Below are 22,545 nucleotides of genomic sequence, written 5' to 3'. Positions count from 1 at the left end.
ATATATATATATATATATATACATATACATATATTTATATGTATTTTTTATATTCTTAACTATTGAAAATCGAAAATTTGCTTAACGAACAATTTGTAATTGTATTTACTCTATGCGATTAATCGCAATTGAGTTTAAGTTTACATACCTGAAAAGCAACATGACGCCTTGTATAAATGACTGGAAGTTGTTGTGCCTAGTAATGGAATTTTCCACTGTACCTAGTTTGATATTTCCGAATACCTATGCACGATTTAAATATCGGTAAATAATATAATGATTAATTTGTATTGTTAATAGCAACTATAAATGGAAAAGTTGAACACATAACACCTTTTCATCTAGATATCCTTTGCCTATCTATTATTATTTTTTTTTTTTAATTTTTGTAAATAACTCTGCGCTGCTTTTTAAGCAGTGCATAGGTAGAACTTTCAGATATATGACCCACTGAATACAGAAGCTAAGAAATATTCATGTAGCCACACCTATGATCAAGACTTTCAGGTTTAGTTATTAAATTTCACATACGAGAAAAGAGTTTAAGATACGGGTACTGGTTATAGCAAATGCAAACATAAATTAAATAATAACTGGACTAAGGATCCTAATATTGCTGATTACAGAAAAAACAAATATGTAGGTGATATGTATTAATGGTTTGTCTGTGTATTTTTGGGTGGAGTACATAATTATATTTATATGTCAATACTTGGGTATAAAAATAATTAAAACAAAATTAAAGTGCCTGACTAGCTGTCTCTAATGAAATTTGTAAATAACCAGAAAAGAGGATTGATTTACATATGTTACGCATAAGTATAGATATATGCAATGGTATAGGTATAGGCATAGGTATAGGTGTAGGTATAGGAATAGGTTGGGTGTAGGTATAGGTGTTTTTTGGTATTGGTTGTAAAGCCGAATTCTAACGCAACATTAATTGGCACAATTAAATATTTATAATTATGAAAGCTGACGCAACCCGAACTGCGTTGTTAGCAACTGTTTTATTATACAACATAAGATTTTATTGTAGTGTATTATACATTTGTATTGATTAAATTTCAAACAAATGTTTGTGAGCAAAACTTTGTAACAATACAAAAATTAACGTGTGTAAGTTATCTACCGCGCATTTACAATAGTAAGTCGTAACGATAGCTGTAACTACAATGGCAACAGTTTCATACATACGAAAAACTAAGTAACGTGTTTTATAGAAACACATTTTGAACTGTCACAGCTAATGCATACAATTTATTCTTGGAGATTCGGTTTCTAGTACTTTCTACATTTCTGATTTGTCTATTTAATAAACAAACGAATCAAACGAGTAACATGTATTATACTTATTATGTGAACATATAACTAAATGATGCTTCAAAACTATCCAAGTCACAAAAGACGGCAAATTACCAATCATAATGCTTCCTCATTTGTGACTTGCTTAATAAACAACTGATATTGACTGTTTAATTTATATATGTACGTAAGATGTCCTCACACGTTGATGTCAAATCGTCACGTGTATGGACACTTGAATTTCTGAATTTAGGCAAACTACATACATTTTTCTAATATGAATGAAGTAATTATGTAGATATGCTTGTCTGTTTGTGCCATCGTTAATAGACACTAAAGATACTTTAAGTAACTTTATTCTTCGTTTACCGGAAGAGCAGCATGATTCCTCCAGAGAACGATTGGAAGTTATTGTGACGATTCAGTTGTGTGTCCGGATCATATTTAATGTTGCCAAAAACCTTTCAGTTTGTGAGATATTATAATTGGTTTATGTTAGACATTTTAAAGCTAATTTCAAATTTCTCTACGCTATAGTTCGAAAAGCCACGCTTCATATTAACAAAAAAAAAAAAAAAAACAAAATAGACCGCTCTGTTTCCGTGTTGCGAAATAGCAATACAATCGAATGCCTGAGTACATAATTACATATATGAAAATTGGAAGGGGCCCTTTTCCAAATTTCATTAAACTTAATAAATGTTATCGTCAAGTGGCAAGGTCTAAAAAAAAAAAAAAAACTACAACTGGTATTAACAGAAAAACATTTTAGTAACCTATTAAAAAAAAAAACTTGTAGCACTACCTAATCACAGCTAAAAAGATAATAATTTCGTGATGTTTCGTATTTCGAATAATTGAACCCAAGTATTGCCTATTTTAATAATAAGACGTAAGTATATCGGATGTACGGCCTATTGCTCGATAATTCAAAAAGGTATTTTTATTGCTATTAACACAAATGTTGCACTAACTGCGGTTTGCTTCGTTAAAGGTAAGCTAGACAAAGAAATACTAAAATATTTAAATTGAAATCATTATAATAATTTGGTCTATCTGCCAAGTGTAATGATGAGTAGATTGTTGTGAAAAAGGCGTTGGCCTCAAAAACTAAATATGTATATGGTGTTTAAAATTATAATCAAACTAGGAATATGTATATCCTATTACAAGTATATTTTAGAGCTGTTGTTTAAAATAGCTACAAATCGATCCCAAGTATTATGTTGGCTATATCCCAAACTTGATCATGAACAATCAATTGTGTTATGTGTTATGTTTATGTTAAATTTGCGATCCATTATTTCCCATTACTGGGATAATCAAAGGTTCAGTTCAGCGCGAACGGAAACTTACCTGCATGCCAATAATGGCGTAAATAAAAAATAGCATTGCAATAAGCAAACAGACATATGGAAGTGCTTTAAAAGATTGTACAAATGTCCACAGGAGAATGCGTATTGTATATCCTTGACGAAGTAATTTTATAAGACGCGCCGCACGAAACAAACGCAGGAAGCCAACGTTGATTGAGTTCGACTGTAAAATATTATTGGTCAAAGGGAGAAAAAGAGAAAAACAGAAAATAAGGAGAGTAGATTAGAGTGATGGTGTATCGTTTTTACCAATGAATTCAGATGTATTCGAAATTGACGCCTTTCAGCTCAGTTCGAATATGATCTCAGGTTGTTTCTCTGCTTTTTGCTTTTTGCTTTTTTAATTAAGTTCGTTAGTTCTAAGTAGCAGTTATAGTAGTAGTAGTAGTAGTAGTAGTAGTAGTAGTAGTTTTATAGTTATATTAGTAGTAGGTAGTAGTGCAGTAGCAGCAGTAGTAAGTAAGTAGTGGTACTAGTAGCACATAATAAAAGTACATACATTTACATATTTGTATAAAGTTAATTTTAGTTTGATTAGTTAGTAATGATCGATTCGTTAAATAATTGCAATTTTGATTGGTTAGTAAAGATCGACTCATTAAAAGAATTTAATTTACCTTTTTTTTTTCTATATATCAAATATAAAATAATTACAATCAAATTTTCATAGTATATACTCAGATATATAGAGATAATAATTAAACACAATTATTAAATAAATCTTCTTTTTAACAAAATGCTAAATAAAAAGTATTTCAAACTAATTGTTTATACATTATTACATTTTTTTTTTTTTTTTTTTTGTATGTTGCTTTTAATCAAAAAACTATGGAGAAATTTCGTTTCAGGTTTAACTGTATGGGAGTCTGCTTGTATATTTGTCGGTGTGTATATGTGTGTGTTGACTACCACACCAATACAGCGTAACATGTGCATTTGTATTTGTAAGATGCTGATACTAATTACAAAACAGTTTGAAAATGTGTCAATTATTGGGCCTAGGGGTCTCAATAATAATGAAAAATCTAAAAAAAAAATTTGAATTTGAATTAGAATTTTTTTTGTACTGCACTAAACTATCTGGACGAGTTTTTGCAATGATAAAAAAGCATAACGATACAAAAAGTACAAAGTACATAAACATTTTTAATTACGAATAAAATAATTTCTTTATATTTATCAGTATGTACATTTTCCGTTTGTTAATTTGTACACGTGTACACAAGTACGTTTTGTTTTTTTTTTTTTTTGTTGTTGTTTTTTTGTTTTTGTAGTGTAAAAGTAGGTTTATGTAAGGTTATGTAAAAGTGTATATCAGTCAAAAAAAAATATATATAAGTTTTTGTATGCATCGTGTTTTGGCAATCATTGGTTTTTAACCGATTCAAGAACTTTGACCAACATATTTTACTTATCAGCTGTTGCATATTAAAAATCATGTTTTATTTTTTTTGTACATTGCACATACGTACGAATGTAGGAGTCACAGCAACGGTCACTGCAAACGTGACCGTGACCGTGACTGTGACACACATACATCAGTAAATGAGTGCTTGGCAACGACTGACTTGGAGACGCATACCGCCTCGACGTGGCCTCTATATAAGTAAGTAGATTAAAAAATGGTTAGATATGTTACAAGGTACAATTATCTCTGAATAAGTATGTACATATGTATGTATGCATGTATTTTACAACAATGCACTGTGTGCACTGCTATTGCTATTGTGTAGCATAAAGATACTAAATGTCACACTGAGACCATCTGTATCTGTACAAATCTCATATATAGGCGGGTATATTGCAGAGTATTCCATTTGGTATGCCTATTGGATGGGAAACTGGGGTTGATTCACTTGATCCACTAGCAGGATTTAGGATATAAGCAGTAACGGATAAGGTTGTTATGTAAAGAAAAGCATTATGGAACTTGTTATTTGAGCCAAGTTCATATCAACAATGGCATGGCAATGGCAATGGGGTAAGAGTACTACGAAAAATTAAAAGGGATATGGTGTACTTTGGACTAGAAACTTATTTAATGAGTAGCTAAATACATATATGTAAATATGTATTTTTGAAAATCAAGACAATTGAATCTACTACGGAAGAAAACATCAACGATGCGATGTGAATATAGAAAAGGATATATGGTAAAAGTTTAGCTAAATTGCTAAAAAAAAATTTATTTGTGGTTTCTTGTTGTAAAGTTTTATAATTAATAAAAAAAAAAGAACTGTTCTTGTTTTGGTTTGTTTACTTACATCCTGTAGAATAATCAGAAACCATGTTCAATTGAAACATAGATTCGGTTTTTTTTTTAAATTAATGAACACACAACTCATATACCGGATTGTCACCGAAGTTTTTGCCAAAAATGTTGTTGGTTTTGTGGAAATACCAAACGGCAAGTTAATTGCATGGATTTAAAACAGCAGTTGTATTAAGTTGCATTGAGTTCGAATCGACAGCAGCCAAAGGATGAATTGCAAAGTTTTCAACAATAATGAAATGTGTGATTGTAGCAGTGCAGTTGAGCGTTGGTTATTTTTTTGTTTGTTTTTATTTTAGATATTATTTTTAATTTGTTTTTTTTTTTTTTTATTATTATTATTATTATTAGTTAATTATAGTATTTATTTGCAATAACGAGTGCGTATTGGTTGTTTTTAAATCGAATTGCGGATTTCATACGACGTTGGCGGCGTTATAAGTAGTCGATTGGGTTTTTTTTTTTTTTTATTAGAAAAAAACAAAGAAATTAATAAAGTAGAGTTGAAAATTATTAGTAATAATTTACTTTCTTGCAATATGCAAATATAAATCAATGAAAATATGTGATCAGAATTATGTGTAAGTAAATTGGAATGCACATATTTTACTGAATCTTTTATCACGCTGCATTTGAACTGCTCTATAAAACCTTGAAGTTTTACAGCCACTTATGTGTACTACTATGTATGAGTATGGTAGTGGTAATAATTTGTATTCAACCTTGCTTGTACATACGTTAGTATGAGCATACAGTACTATCAATTTATCGGTTTTGCATTAAGTTACCGGCAATCTAATGACAATAGCAAAAAACATAAATATTTAAGAATTTTTGATGGTACCGAAGGATGTTATTAGTTTGGGTTCATAGTTCATACCTTACTAACCTGAAGAGAACGTCAAAAAATATACAAATCTCAAATACGGATCATATGAACAAAGCAGTTATACAGCGTAAGCCTAACAGTACTGTATATCTTTCAATAAAGTACATTGTAAAGTACATTCAGAAAGAAGTTTTATTTCGCGGCATGCATCTTAACAATCTAAACAACTTTAAAAAGCGTTTGTGTTATTAATAAATATTATACTATTAAAGATATTATGAGGGATACAAACCAACTCGATTTCAGCGTTTGTTTTCTGATTTGATTGCGATTAGCATATGAGAACAGCGTTGCAATATACACAAACAATATTTAAAGGCTTGTTGAGGAAAGTATGGTTTTGAAAGTCTCTAAGATATCTTAAGAATATGACAGAGAAAATCTACTTCAGTATCTAAAGAAGTTGTACGTCGTTAAAGACCTGTAGTGAAAAGGGATAGTAAGAACAGAATAGTCGAGGCTCCCAAGTAGTTTAAATTGAATAGGCCAAAGTATTTGCCCTGTGCTATAAACAAGGCACTCAAGAAATCCATATGGAATTTACATCATGCGGAAAAGTTAATAGTTATGTATATACAGTTAAAAGAGTATATTTGAAAACTTTGAGTGCTTAACTGAAATCCTTTTTAGTACCTTTAGTTCTCTTGCTGGTTCTGATATTGACTTGCCGACCAATATGTATTACTTACATTCACCACTGGTCAGCTTAAAAGCTCCACTTACACAAATAAGAAATTAATTATTTTGTATTCAAGAAATGAATAAATTGTTTTTGTGGACCAACAGTCATTTGTTTTAGAAATCTATATTTAAATTATAGCTTGAAGTTGTTTGGCTGTGATATCAAATGTTTCAGTGCTTTTAATCGAGCTCAAAAGTTTTTTTTTGTGAGTTTCTAAGGACAAGCTTTTCTGGTTAAATTATAAAAACAATTTGATCGATCAGTTAATCAAATACATGCGCAAAAAATGGGTAAAATTGACGCGAAATATAAAAACAGACGCATAAATCCACATTTATGAGAAAATCTGAACTCACACTCACTCTCATTGGTTTTGAGATCGGTGCGCTTATTTATACTTTACGGGAAATACCTTCTTTGCCTGTTACATATAAATTGCATATGAGAAATAAATGTCCGTCCCATCCCTAAGTATTAGTTTATAGTGTCAATGTTAGATCTTTGCGATATAGCTTGATCTAATCGGTACCTACTCTGCAAACCCGATTGCAAAGTTTTTAGTTTTTTACTTAATTGAACTTTTTGAAAAACTGAAAATTACAGATACGAATATTCGCAGCTTCGGTATACAGGCAGTTAAATACTCAGTCAGTCGTTAATCTACACACAGGATTTATTAATCGGATTTAAGTTGAGACTTCCTTTACGACAGCGTTAAAATATCGTAATTTCTTAAAATATCAAAGCGTATTTTCTGTCAAATTATTCCCAAAAATTTAGATCTTGATGAGAGTTTTGCTGAGAATCTCTAAGATTAATTAGGTTTTGAGAACATACGGTTGATACTTTCAGCTCTTGTAATCGTGCCAAAATTAGGCATATTATTTGACATAAGAAACTTAGACTTATTCCAAGAAAGAACAAAATAGAGGCTCCAATAAACTCATTTAGGCTCTAACAGAATTCATGGCTATTATACTCTGCATGCCACCCATTTCGTGTCATGCTTAGTTTGAAAAATATTTAATTGTTATTTATTGTGAGTTTTAAAATAACAATATTTTCGATTTTCAGACTATTTTCACTCGTTATTTTTGTTGAGTCTTAAGCCGTTTAAGACAAAATTAATGTTGGCTTGAGAAAAATAGAGCAAGAGTTCCCGTTGGATACCAATTTTCAATATAAATTACCGAAAAGACCGATGGGTGCCTAAAAACAAATTTGTTTTAGTTAAATCTAGCACTCCAGACCCAAAACTAAGTTGCGCCCATTTCGTAACTTAATTACAATATTGTCTGCTAGGACACGCAAATAAAGAAAAAAAATGCAACACTTACTAAAAAATGTGTGTAGAAATTGTATGTGTATATATAAGATCAAAAATATAAGATCTAATAAGCTTATTAGGTAAGTGAAAGGTGCTTAGCAGTAAAAGCGAAATCTAAAATCATTGATTCGAACACATAAGATTTTGAAAAATGCAATTCTGTGTAGATTGTGTTTCGTACTTACATCGTGCTGTTGGTGTTGAAATTTGTTGTACATGTCGATGTAGTTGTAGATGATATATATGTATGCATATGTATGTGCAACATGTGTATTGGATAACACATTCAATTGAAGCACATACACATGCAAAGTTGTTGAATGACAACATGTTTGTAATACAATTCAATTTGTTAATTGGTTCGTTTCATAATTCATTTGGTGGCAGTTTTGTTTTTTTTTTTTTGTTTTTTGTTTTTTTTTTTTATATAATTATAATTTTGTTTGGTGAATTTGTTTTTAATACAAGTTGTGATTGTGATGAGCGAGTTAGTTGCATATTCATTGCATTTAGTATTGGCATTGGTGTTGGTTTTGTAATTACATAGTACAAGTGTGGGTGTTTTTTTTTGTTTTTTTTTTTTTTTTTATCATTATTTTATTATTAATTTCGTGTTGGGCAGCGATAACGTGACGTTTCGTTTCCCGATGGCCAAATTTGGTGGGAATATTCATTAATAGAAGGCATTTGTATCAATGTATTTGATGTTTACATATATACATATGTAGTCGCATATATGCATCATTTACGTTACATATATATAAATTCGAATACATGTAAATATTTGCACGTGTTACATAATTCATACATTAATATACGTGAAGGGTGTAAATTTTGGATTGCGTGAGTGTTTTATTTGATTATTTTTTGCATTCATCGTTTTTTGTTTGTTTCGGATTTGGTTTTCCCGATTTTGAGACCACATTTCGTATTTGGTATTCGTTTTCGTACACAAATAAATATGAAAAAGGAAATCAAAAAGAAATATGATTATTAATTTCTGTATTTCGTGGGAGTTTCAAAAAGAAATATTATTTTTTATGTAAAATCTCATGGAAATAAAATGTTCATTTATCAATAACAATTTCTTGTGTAGCTGTATTCATTAGCGGTTTAAATATCAACAGCAGTGTCATATGTATATTGCCCTTGAAAACACACACAATAAGATAACATTGGAAGTAACCTGAATGTTTTCTAACATATTCGTCTCGTATTACTTCTGTGGAGTCCTCAAACCCAAATTTTTTCTTCCCACACGATTTAATTTATTTTAGTACAATTATTTCCGTTAGCATTATAGCAAAAATTAACTAACAAGCCCCACTTTTCCCCGCTGAGTCCACTGAAAAGTATAGACACTTAATACTGAAGTTATTGATTTTCCATGATAAATAACCAAAGCAGCAATATTTATAATTTAAATATGCTAATTGCTAAAAGATTTATATCAATGTTTAAAATCATTTTCCTTTAATATAAGATAAGTCATTGACTTAGATTTCCTATGAACATACAAATAGCTAATTTCGAAAAATCAATTTGGATTTGTTAAGTACTCATTAATAATTTTCGTCCGTAAAAGTAGAGCTTTAACACCGTTAATCGGTTATATTGACGTTAAATCCACATTTCTCGAGTTTAAATACATATGCACGTATGTTCACATAAGTATGTGTACGTGGGTATAAATATACATATGTGTACGTGTATATGTTTTCATATATGTGGTAAGTATTATAATAAATGTGTTGTTGTTATTGTACGGGTGGGAGTATCTTGGCAAAAAAAATACTTTGTTTTTAAATGGATTATATTGTTTGTTTGTCTTGCATAACGGCCTACATAAATCGAACACAACAATAATATGTATGCTCAAAGTTAGCTATTGCAAACGGCATATAATTACCCCGAATTCCATCCAGAGTGCATCCACAATGCTGCCTAATACAGTAATAAGATCAAAAATGTTCCACGGATCCTTGAAAAAGTTCTATAAAACAAATGGTTACATATTATTTATGGTTTAATTGCTTGTGTAATAACATTTTATTTCTCTACTGCATTATTTTGGGTTTGTTTGTTTTTGTTGTTTTTTTTTTCTCTTTTGTTTTGAATCAATATGCAAAATACAATTTCATACGCTGAAATTTACAATGTTACATTCTGATAATTGTTATTCACTTAAATCAACACAAAGGTCCTTTTTATAATTTACGCACAGTTTGCTAAAACACTATATAAGTTTTCATCAACACATAATGCTATAATCATTTAATTGTAATTAAAATAACGAAATTAACAAACTATTCCAAACAAACTAGTTTTGTTATCATTATAAGTACATTTAACACGAGCGCATATGAATGACCCATTTTACACTAATACCTACCGTACATCCAAATGCTACTACTTTAAGTATTGTCTCCATTAAGAAGAACAAGGTGAATACCAGGTTCATATAGGTCAGTATATCACTGTGGGTGGGCGGTGCATCATGAAACTATAAAATGAGAACACGAAGACATTTGGGATCGAACCGAAGTTTGTTTTAGATGAATTATTACATTTAACTAACATGAAAATTAAAGGCACATCGTATCCATTTACAAATAGATACATAGTTCTTAGCCCAACCTTTAGGTTAAAAAAGAAAAAATAAGTACATGCCAAATATGTTTGATACAAATAAAAAATAAATTATACAAATGGACCAACATTATTGAATACATAATAAATATATACATTGATATTTTTATTCTATCTATATATATTAATGGTTTTGGCGATCTTTCTATATTTAAATCTCTCTCTATATATAAAAAAGTGTTCTGTCTGAGTTATTGGTGATCAACGCGCAAGCCGTGTGGTCAAAAGTGAGTACCAAAATAGAGTTTTTTGAAATTTGGACTTGGGTGGAGAGGTGAGCTAAGCAAACTTTGGATAGTAGGTAGTAGGATTGAAATATACTGACAGACGAAAAGAATAACTTTCTTCACCGAAGATTAAATATCCTTGTAGGCTTACGTCTTCACAAATATGTAAGGAGAATCGTGAAGCTCGTAGTATATGTTTAAACCAAAAATAATTGACCCGAAAAGTGTGAATTAGGTCACAAATGAGTTTTCAAATAGATCTTTTGATCTTTGAAGCGGTATAAACTTAGACCTGGGAGGGTTGGATAAATGTAAAATTAATCTTTAATAATATTTCGTAAGCTAAATAATTAAATGTAAAACAGAAACTTAACCCGTCAAATTCTTGACTCTCATTTTGCAATAGTAAATTCTCTGAAAAGTTTCAAGCCCCTCTCAAACATATGAACAAAGGTTTTTGAAAATGAGTTCGCAACCGTTTCCACAATTTTCCCACACTTGCTTTGGATTCTCCAAACCCCCTCTAATTACGGTTAGCACTTCAATTTTTCAGCACATGGGCTGTGCGTTAATCTCCAAACAATCAGTCAGTCAGCAAGAATAAGCAGTTTTCTATGCATATAGAGACTACAAATGTCCCAAGCGACATTGCAAATCAAACTCATGATTAAGAACTAATAAAAATAATAATATAAAATGATATAAGCTAATAGAACAATGCCTTTTCATGAAATGTAAACTACATTTTTAGTACACTAGTCCAATTTACTACTAAATTAAAAAAAACACCGATTAATCAAAGATCACTAAGTCAGAATTTTCATAGTAAGCCTCGATGTATATATTTTGAACCTCTCGATATACATCGATGGATTAAGAAAAGAGAAACACACATTCTCATATTAAACTATGACGTTTGGAATAAGTAAAAATAAAGCTGGCTAAAATGAATTATCATAATCAGATCGCCGAAGAAGCTCGTAGCTGTTGAAAGAGTGCTTAAAAGAGTAAATTGTCCCTAGTGAAAACGCATTTTTTGAGCAATTTTTCCTAAAGAGCTATATAGGTTGATAGTGATCAGGAATGTAGAAATATACTTGGTGGTGTCGGAGATGACTTCCGTTAATGCAATACTTAATTCATTACAAAATAATAATATCTTTCTACAAGGGTAAAATAATGTTGAAATGCTATAGACTTTTAATGCTGCTTTAATGGTATAGAATTTTTTTTATGTATTGGGGAATTAGTAGGAAACAATCGAGGTGACAAGGCTGTATATTTCGAAACATCAAATTGAAGAATCGATGACCGATTTTTTCAGATTTACATCACTAGTTTTTGGACGATTTGTATGAACATTAAGAACAATACAACTTTTTTATCAATTTTTGTTTGGTGAACTTTTGATTTTAATTAATAATGATTAGTCGATACGTGGTCGAAGTAGGACCCTTTTTAATTACTTAAGACTTTGTGTGAAAATCTCGTAGATTTGAAAATAAACATTTATACATTGCCGTTTTGTTTATAACAAAAAAAAAAAGTTGTATTTGGGCCTTTTTATTTGAAATTCCGTATATTGAAGCGTACTTTCGAGACATATTTACAAGCACACAGAGAAATAGATACATGCGTTAAAGTTGGTAATGTGAGCAGCATATGTAGTTTGAAAAACCTTACCTTGATATGACCTTAGACAGCTCTTCCATTAAACATACATACAAATATTACCAAATGATAATGTGACATTGTATATTTCAGCATACTTAAAACGGACTTAAATAGTCTGTACATTGGATCTAGCTGATATTAAAGATCGAAATGCTAACCGATAACACTTACAGTATTTTATTTTGTACAATCTTAAACTTACCTTGACACCGAATCCAATTATCTTAAGAACAGTTTCAACACTGAACATGCCTGTGAATCCCATGTTGATGTATTTGAGTGACTTTTCATACATCTCACTTTGATTATGATACTGTTAAGATTGTTGTTTATGATTAGTTTGTTTCTCCCATTTAAAAACATCACAGACATTGTCTGTTAGCCAAAAGTAGGATTTGCGCAAATGGTCCGCAATTATGTACGATTACAGAGGTGTGTATTTGAACAACGCATTTCAATTATCCCAAAAATAATGTAATTAAAAAGACTTGAAATATTACCGCCATAAATACGGCGTTCCTAAATCAACAATAATTCCCTTTCGCACTCGCTATTTATATTGTTTCTCATCGACGAATCATGCGACATAGAAAATTCGATATACATACCCTCGTATGTTACGTGTTTGTGGAAAAATTAAAGTATCCCCATAACAAAAAAAAATAAAATAAATAAATAAAAAATAAAACTCCATGCCAGTTTGCATAAGGACAAACTTAAATTTTTAATGGCTTATATACAATTCACAACATCGATTTATACATTTTTAAGGTTGATTATAATATATGTTATTTGTTGCATATTGATACCAAATTTAGTACATTATTTTTAATGTGTATAAGCCAAATAAAATGGAGAGATTCATTAAAACATTTCGATTGACAGTGAACTACTAAATTTGAATAGTGGTTAACTAATAAATATTTGTGGGTATTTTTAAACTTAGCGGGTATGTAAAAATAGTACATTTAAAAAAAAATAAAGTGTCAACTTTATAAAATTCTTACAGTTGCTAAATACGGCGGCTAACTGATAACTTTTCGGTTTCAATATTTTTCAATAAATTAGTCCCACTTTATTATCGTCGACTATAAGGAACGAGTTTATCATTTGTTGCCCCATTACCACAATATGGATAAAATCAATTGTTAATCTTGTTTTTTTAAGCATTGCTTTAAAACTTGATACATCAAAAAATGTATGTTGATTATAAATATAAGCGAATAAGAAGCGTCTTATAATCTGTGTGTGTGCTTTGTGTGTGTTTGTATAGAAAAAAAGCAGGAATATTTTTGAAGGGAACTCAGCGCAGAGTTCAGAGTATTTTCTACTCATTTACTTTCGACTACCTCAGTGCTATTCCTATTTGTGTGTTACTGAAACATGTTCATGAGTAAAAAATGCAATTATTATAGCAACGGAAAGAATAACCATAGCGACTGTATAATGTATCTCCCAGCAGGCACTCTCGACTAGAGCTTTTTGTTAGCTGGCCTGATTTTTTCGGTTGTTTTCTTTATGAAAAAAGTTGTATGTTTTCAAAAGTGGGAATGCTTTTTTTAGTTGCAATATATATGTATATTCCTTCATATGCATTAAGTAATAATAGAGATTTTCTGTACGAATTAATGTTAGGAAAATCACTGAAACCGTAGACTCAGAAGGCCCTCGTATAAAGTATTTTTAATCATAGGCCCAAATTAAAATGCGTTTGTTTGTTTTCAAATTAGTTGTAATTACATGTGAATGGGAACGCAAATACGAAAACTTACCTTCATCATCAATAACAGTGTATTGAAAACAATCAGCATCATTATAAAGTATTCGAATGGGGTAGAGACAACAATGCGCCACACTTTGTACTTAAAAGTATTACGATTTTTGGGCATATAACGTTCAAGAGGTCGAGCTCCAATTGTAAAATCAATACAAGATTTCTGTGAAAAAAGTAAAGAATTTTGATATTATTATATCACAGCAACAAAAACAACAATGTCCACTGTAAAAAATTATTTGTTCTTCATATCCTGTAGCCATTGAAATAGGTAAAACGAATGGTTTTATAAATATCTTTATGTTGTAGGCAGACAAAAACATCTCGACCTAACATATATATTCTTGATCAGTCTAGTCAAAGTCGATCTGCCATGTTTGTCTGTATAAACGCATCGATCTTAGATGCTATCCGAGCTAGCAACTAAGTAGATTTAAGTTGTCCACGTGTGAAAAATGGGTGAAAAGCTTAGGTCCAAAATTGAAAGCACAAAATTTGCCACGGAAAGGCCGGGAAATACCCGCTGGTTTATTTATAAATGATTATAACATCAATCATAATTCTACGTTTAGCTTAAGAGTTAAGATGCGGTTTTGGGAGCCTACTGGAATATGATATCATTTTAATCCAAGAAGGGTAGTTAACAGCAATTGTTTCAGTACGGCTTAAATTCTCTAGTATTGAATATTACAGCTAACATGATAAATAGTAGAAATAATGATTTTTTGATTGGACCATCGCTTGATAAAACTTCGAACAGTCCTGGCCTTTAAAGCTGTGGCCAAAACGTGAGAGTCTATTTGATGTGTATAACCATTATCTTTTAGATAAAAAAGGCTAACTCGACACTAAAATGTGACTATGTCAGCTTGTCATAACATAACAACTTTACTTGATCTGCATACATAGTCACGTTAGGTTAAACCAACCGACGAAAGGTCCTTTATAAAACGAGTAAAGAGTATCCGGCCAAGATGGAAAATCACTTTGTACATGTTCTTTTCCCACCACCACAATATAGGAAATGTGTTCTTGAATAACTTGAGCGTTTTTTTTTTATCGCAATCCAAATATTTCGGTGGTTTCTCCAAAAAAGTTTCTCTCGTGAGCTGACACCAAACTGTAAGCTATGCAGCCTTGTAACTGATTCTGGTACTGATTCCAGCGGATAACAAAACAAATGAATCGACTGTTGGCTGTTGATGCTAATCAAGAATATATTAATAGGTTCAAGCCTTGAATGCTGCATGCTGTATGCATATATTTTAGCCTGTTTTACCTATTAGCGATGGGAGCAGGGTATACAAATAAGGTAGATAAGTCTTGACGCTAGTGAGTTTTACATTTTTCTTTCTAATTTAAATGTTAATTTAAAAGCTATTATATAAATGCATGCCAATCAAAACGAGATCAACTAAAAAATAATAATTTTGCATTTCTGTGCAATTGTTTTATCAATTCCGGGTGTTAGTGCCGGTGTCTTACTAGATTTGAAATAATAATTGATGCCTCACTATATTTGAAATAATATTTGTTCAATTTTCAATTCTCTTCAGCCAATTAATAACCAAAATTCAGTTCAACTCGTTAGGTATTAGGCCGCCTTAATGAAAGATATTGCTGGGTTAATGACATACTTACAGTATTTATTATTGTGTACTCAGCAACGAACTACATAGTTTGGCGAAAATAGCGACTTGACGATACCAATCGTTAAATATTCATCACTGAATATTTAAGGACTATCGTGGGTATTATAAAAAATCTCTACTTTCCGGTAAATGTTCACTCTTTATATTAATGGGTTTCTAATAATGTTTATATACAGGGTCCGATCGATACATTAACCTATATATGTTCTAAGGCCTATGGCACGATTAATTGATGTATTTACATCTGGAGATTACAATTAGTTGATCAAATTTGTGAGAATTTTTTTCGGAATAAACAAAAGCAATACACAAAAAAAAAAACGCTAAATATATACACATACAATCATTTTTATTGTTCTATATTATTCTAAGGCAATAAGACCATAGGGTTTCATCCTTAAAAGAACGCACATACACGTATTTTTTTAAAAACTAATAATGACAGGAACCTATGTAAGGACTTTTTTCTCTTTAAATAATATACATAAATAGTACTGATAAGGTAAGTTTGAAACTAATTTCGAATCATAAACCACTTCGATCATTTTTATGGGCCGATTGTCAAATTATGCGGCAAGCAACCAGAACCAACTTTGAAATTCTCACGTCCAATGTTTGCTGGGCCTGCATTGTCGAAAATCTTATTTAATTATTGCACGCATTAAATTGACAAAATAACTCATATTGCATAGGTTTATGCAATTAATGCCAAACCGCAGTCATTGCAGAGACGGACAAGATAAATGTTAGCCCAAATGTGAATAATGTCAATAACGACGCGCAAGGCGTCAGTCTAATCAATAAAGGTGGCAAAATTCTATAAGATTTAATGGCAGGTACATATAGGAACGATTGCGAGTACGTGTACAGGTACAGATAGCAGAACCTGAGCTAATAACGTTTGCGCAAACGTTACACAAATTTTCCGTACAGTGTTTGATTGTATTGTTTGGCTAGCATACATAAGTAACTATTTAATAGAGGTATATACATGTATGGGTATCGTTGTATGTGTGTACATTTACGTGCAGATACATAGATAATTGTTAATTTTACGACTATCAATTTTACGAGTAAGTACATTACACATGAAACACACATAGTCAGTTTTGAAATCGTTTTTAAAATTTTGTATTTTTTGATTTGCTGGCTCACCTGATTTTTGTCAATTTCACCGTCTTGTAATTCAGCTTCGCCTTGCTCTTGAAATGTAATAATTATCAAGGCGACGAATATGTTGACGAAGAAGAATGGAAATACAATAAAATATACTATATAAAAGATGGACATTTCGATCCGGAAATTTTGGATTGGACCCCTATCTTCATAAGTGGCAGCCATTGAGTGTTGCAAGACCCTATGTGATGATTACCATTAGCAACATTTAAGTGAAGATAGCACAAAACAAAAAATAAAAACAAATTACAATTGAATTATTCACCAGTAATATTTGCACTTTGTTGCATATTATATACTATAGTATTAGTATAACTTAAACGCTACGAGCAAATAGCTTACTGTGGCCATCCTTCGCCGGTTTGTACAGCAAAAAGCGTCAACATGGCTGCGGCGACATTATCGTAATGGAAGCTGCGGGGCTTCCATACTCGCATCTCCTGTTTGGGCAGCAACTCGTCTTCCTCGTATTTAAAATACGAACCCCTTCAGGTGGTGGGTGGTGGTGATGGTTGCATATTATATGTTAATGTTTGGTTTATGATGTGTTCGCAATTAAATTTTTTAAAACGTTGTGAAATAATAAGTAATTGGATTAATTACTTAATTAAAGTCGTAAAAAGCAAGTTTTGTACAATCAAAAACACTACAGAAACAAAATATTCAAAGTACATTATGATATGAATAATATTTAACATAAATTTAATTCGAATAACATTCATTTTGCTTTTCAAATAAGTATGTATGTGGAAAATTCTATCATGTTTTGTAAAAAGTTTGAAAACATGATAATACCAAAATTTATATGTGAGACTATTTGCACAAAGAAATCTAATGAATATACATCAATCAATCAATCAATCAATCAATCAATCAGTGGGTCAGGTGGTATCAGTAAATATTGCACAACAAAAATTAAAGCAGAATATTATGTATATATGTAGGCTTGTATTCCTTTTATGGATAAATATGCGATTTGTGTGTCTGCAAATTGTTTTTGTATCAGTATTTAAATTTGTCTAGCTGTAACCCAGAACAATCCAAATCAACACTGTGCAATCAGAAGGCGTACAAATAAAAGAAATGTTCGAAAACTTAATACATCTACAGTAACATTCAGTAGCTCCGCTTAACCCACAGTTAAGTTAGCAAAGTTGTAAGTCTGTTAGTTACTTCATGTTGTATAAACCATTAAACCAAGACCTACATACGTAACATTATGCGGTGCATTTAAGTCTTTATGCGAAAGAGTGAAGCCGAGTTGATTTTTATTTGGTAGTGCACAACTTATACGTAAGTCGCTGGTTGTTTGTTCGGCGATGTGTAACAAGGCAGCTGCGCTTATGATGTGGAATAATCTACACAGTTTGGTATAATCAACGTGACTGCAAAGGTAATTGATCTGGCGACTGTATTGTACTTTTTGTCATGAGTATGTCTTCAAAATAATAAGCATAGCCGTACACAGTCGTATGTATGTATGAGCACCATGTACGTCAAGAAATGTAAGTATCTGTTTAATTCGGTATAATTTTCACGTCAATTAGGTTTGAGCTGTATTTGCAACAAACAAAATGATAGTCATCCTGTGTTTTTAATTTTGTTAACACTTCTCAATTGTTTGTTTTCCACACTCAACGGAGGCTTTAACATCATTTTTTGTTTGTTTTGTCTTTGTTATAGAAGGGATCGTTACACTCACGTTATGTGCAACGGCTCATGGAGTCAGATTTTGTGTTTGTTGCCAATGTATATTTGAATAAACCTATCTTCTATTGCAACTGATTTGAATCAGATTTGTACATTTTATAAGTTGTTAATTCTATTTAAAGAAATTATAGAATGTATGTATCAACTATAAATAGACATTACCATATTTGAAAATTGAGAGATAACTTGTAAGGTGAAATAGGAGGAAATTTTTGGACACTAGTCACAAACATGACATTCAGGACATGATGTACTACTCAATTAAGCAAAAGATCTACTTTAAATACGATTAGTTATTCTATTGCGTGTACGCGAATACAGACTTATTAAGAAATCTTCTGGTAGTAATATGGACTCTTTGGTATTGCAAATACCCAATTGTAAAGAAATAAAACGATTATTTACATGCTAAACGCGATCGACAGCAGATTCTTGAATTTCAATTGAATTTCAGTTGAGTCAACTTGGCTGTTTTTCGACATTGATTTTTGATTTGGTGTAGAAGGCAACACATATAAAAATACATTGATCGACTTAATAGACTGACTATAAATTAAATAGAATAAAACTAGAAAGGTCTTAGGTGGCAATTGTAGTTTTGCATTTCAGTTCTTTTCTATGAATATATACACAGACACTGATATTGTTGTTGAGTTTTGTTTGCTATTTGTATTTCGCTCGTAATTTTATATTTATTAATTTAAAAATCAGTTGTTTGTTATGGTTGGTTTTCTTGTTAATAATTTCGTTTTTGGCCCTTTTACTCGCGTGAATGTTCAACACAATTCAGGCAAGAAAAACTGGGCGAGAAACTGTAAAATGCTACTCTTACATTCTGTAAAATCAGTGCACCTTTTTTGTCTTCTTAGAAAAGAAAAAAGATACAAGCAAACAACAAACACATAAGTAATTAAATAATATACAATTGAAAAAAAAAAATATATATATATATATTGGAGACAAAAACATAAAAAACGTATGTTATCTGTTTTTCGCAATTGCAATGATTCACCATGTACACATATATAAGTACTTAAATATATGTACACACAGTGTCATGCAAACGACTAATTTATAGCTCTCGAGAGTGCTGGATATCTTGAACAATAATAAAAAATTCATGAGGTTCAATCATGAACAAAATTTCGTTCCCTTGTCTTAACAATTACTAAATATTGCACCTCACTCTCCCTATGATCTCAACTTTAGAAATGCGATTATAATAGGCACATACATATGTATATATAAATATATATACATATATATAGATACATATGTTGGAAAACATTATGAAGGACGAGAAGTAACGATGAGCCTTAGCTTTGGATATGGCTGCAAGTCGAGTGGACATTTAGAATTGGTGTAAACATTTATAGGAACCAAACGTAGATAATGTGGTATAATTGTGTATATAAGCAAGTACAAAAGTAATACATACATAGAAAAGGTACTAGGTACTAACTACGTAGTACTAGTCACACCTCAAATGAGGTTAAACACATACACGCACAACAAATGCAATTAATTGCTTCATTCAGTTTTATAACACTTGATTGACTTATGTATATAAATTGTACATCTATCCGATCTTTAAGAGTTTCCTGAGGTGCTGATAAGTAGGCTTATCATATAGCACATTGTGTTGTTATTTAAAAGCAAAGCATGTACACAAGAATCTATTAATGGTTGTATTTAAAAGCTTTGTAGGCACATTGTAACAAATTAAGGATTGGAGCACACAGACATGAACTGTTTATTTAAATATGTTTATATATATTTATGCTAATCAATTAAAAATATATACACATATACATATATATATACATATATATATATATAAATATATATGTGTATATATACACACATGTATGTACATTCATATACATTCATATTATATATTTAAAGAGAGAAACGGATATGTAATTACAAAAGAGGGAGAGAGAGAGAGAGAGAGAACAATAGTGATTGATAGAGTAGAAGATCTATATATATGTATGTAAGACCACACAGAATGTATGTGTAACGCGTCTAAGAGGATAAATTATTATTGCGAAGTCTATGAAATGATAAGCAAAAAACTATTAAAACTGAACAGAAAATTTAGCACAAATAATGTCGGTTTATGGTATACGAAACATATAAGAAAAATTAGAACAGCAAAAATATCAATCTTGAATACAAATTTTACTTACTGGCACTCTTCGGAAGTATGTTTACTTTCGTCCGTACAATAAAAAAATTTTCCATTGAACAATTGTACACCAATAACAGAAAATATAAATTGAAACAATATGTACACGATTAGAATGTTAACAACATTTTTTAATGAATTCACGACGCAATCGAAGACGGCTTTTAATTTTGGAACACGTTTAATGGTCTTCAATGGACGCAATACTCGCAAGACACGAAGCGATTTTATAGTTGACAAATTTTGTCCAGCGCTGCTACCGCTCATATCGAAACCGAAACTAACAGCAGCGCATATAACGACCACAGCATCCATAATATTCCAGAATTCTCTTAAATAGCTGCCAGGATGTAGTATGACACCCAAGTCTACAATTTTCAGCAACATTTCTATCGTGAATACGCCGGTAAATGCATAATCAAAGTAATTCAAAATTTTGTTTCGCCTCGAGTTCTCACGAACGGGATCTTCGGCTGCTAATGCTATTGATGACATTGAGATGACGACCATTATGAAGAAATCAAAATATGGTAAGTTTACGACCCAATGGGCGCCACGTCGTATGCTGTATGGGTCATTAATTGTTATACAAATAGGTGGTTGGGTTTGTTGTTTTTAGTTTTTTTTTTTTTTTTGTTCAGTAAAAAAATGTTTGTTTGTTTGTTTTTTTTTTTTTTTTGCCAGTTACAATTGCAATGTTCAATTAATTCGGTTATTACATTTGTTATTGAATTTTATTTTAGGTATTCGATTGCGATTTTTTGTTTTGTTTAGTCAACCGTTTTATTTAGTTTAAATTGTTTGTTTTTTCCAATTATTATTTAATCGATTTTGTTATTAGCAGTTATAATTTTGTAGTTGCATAGTTGCATAATGTTTTATCAACGGTGTTTGTCATAGTCATTGTTATAGTTGTTGTTGTTGTTGTTGTTGTTAAAGGTGATGATGAATTTAATAAGATGGATTGCAGTTTCTCGTGGTGAAGGTGATTGGTGTAGGAATCAAATGAAGTTTTCGTCGATATTTGTAGTGCAAATATTTACAATTTGAATTAATCAAAGATAATTCAATTTATGAATTAATTTGTTCAGTTGTTCATTGTAGTGTGCAACATAAAATTGAACCGAATCCAAAAGAAAAAAGTAAAAGAAAAAAGTGAAAATAGTTAGTACAATTTTGGTTAGGCTAAAAAATTTTATCAGATATTAGGATAGTTATTAATGATAGCTATATTTGAATATTAAAAATTTCTAAAAGGAACCTAGATCACAAATACCTGCACTTAAATTAACGAGCCTATGCAAGTATAAAGGAACTGGAATTAAAAGTAATGTTTATATATTTTCCTACCTACCCAACAGCACGGCTGCTTGTCGTTCGTTATCCCATCCCATTTCTTAATGCTTGATACAAATCGATTCTTAGACTTGCTGCTGTGATAAGAATTAATGCACAATTAATTCCATATACATCGGACAACGAACATAAAAGCCCCTGTAATTCTCATTAATCGATAATTTATGATTTGAAGAATTGCACCAGAAGCCAAAGTGTTACTGATGGCTACAGGAGGTTTTGAAGTCGAGCCCACGCTAAATTGTTTTTTATTTTAAATTTATAAACATTATTATTCCAAAATAA

General features: G+C 30.9%; 1 protein-coding gene across 21 annotated transcripts in view; it reads right to left on the bottom strand.

Moving 5' to 3' along the window:
* The window catches only part of cac (calcium voltage-gated channel subunit cacophony), a 67,318-nt gene that overhangs the window by 21,283 nt on the left and 23,490 nt on the right, over positions 1 to 22,545 (bottom strand). For 17 of the 21 annotated variants that reach the window (XM_070210026.1, XM_070210031.1, XM_032440341.2 and 14 more), the window contains 8 exons: positions 20,906 to 21,469; positions 17,346 to 17,489; positions 16,983 to 17,184; positions 14,174 to 14,338; positions 12,604 to 12,714; positions 9,761 to 9,844; positions 2,662 to 2,844; positions 149 to 243 (listed from right to left, as the gene is read on the bottom strand). In XM_070210026.1, the coding sequence (XP_070066127.1) occupies positions 149 to 243; positions 2,662 to 2,844; positions 9,761 to 9,844; positions 12,604 to 12,714; positions 14,174 to 14,338; positions 16,983 to 17,184; positions 17,346 to 17,489; positions 20,906 to 21,469 (1,548 nt within the window). Of the gene's footprint in view, positions 1 to 148; positions 244 to 1,674; positions 1,767 to 2,661; positions 2,845 to 7,906; positions 8,043 to 9,760; positions 9,845 to 12,603; positions 12,715 to 14,173; positions 14,339 to 16,982; positions 17,185 to 17,345; positions 17,490 to 20,905; positions 21,470 to 22,545 lie in introns of those variants that run through there. The other 4 variants (XM_032440343.2, XM_070210055.1, XM_070210066.1 and 1 more) reach the window with 2 other exon arrangements.

The sequence above is a fragment of the Drosophila virilis genome, chromosome X (assembly GCF_030788295.1).
Source record: "Drosophila virilis strain 15010-1051.87 chromosome X, Dvir_AGI_RSII-ME, whole genome shotgun sequence".
NCBI lineage: Eukaryota > Metazoa > Arthropoda > Insecta > Diptera > Drosophilidae > Drosophila > Drosophila virilis.
The sequence above is the reverse complement of the archived record's forward strand: the minus strand, read 5'-3'. Positions and strand labels throughout refer to the sequence as shown.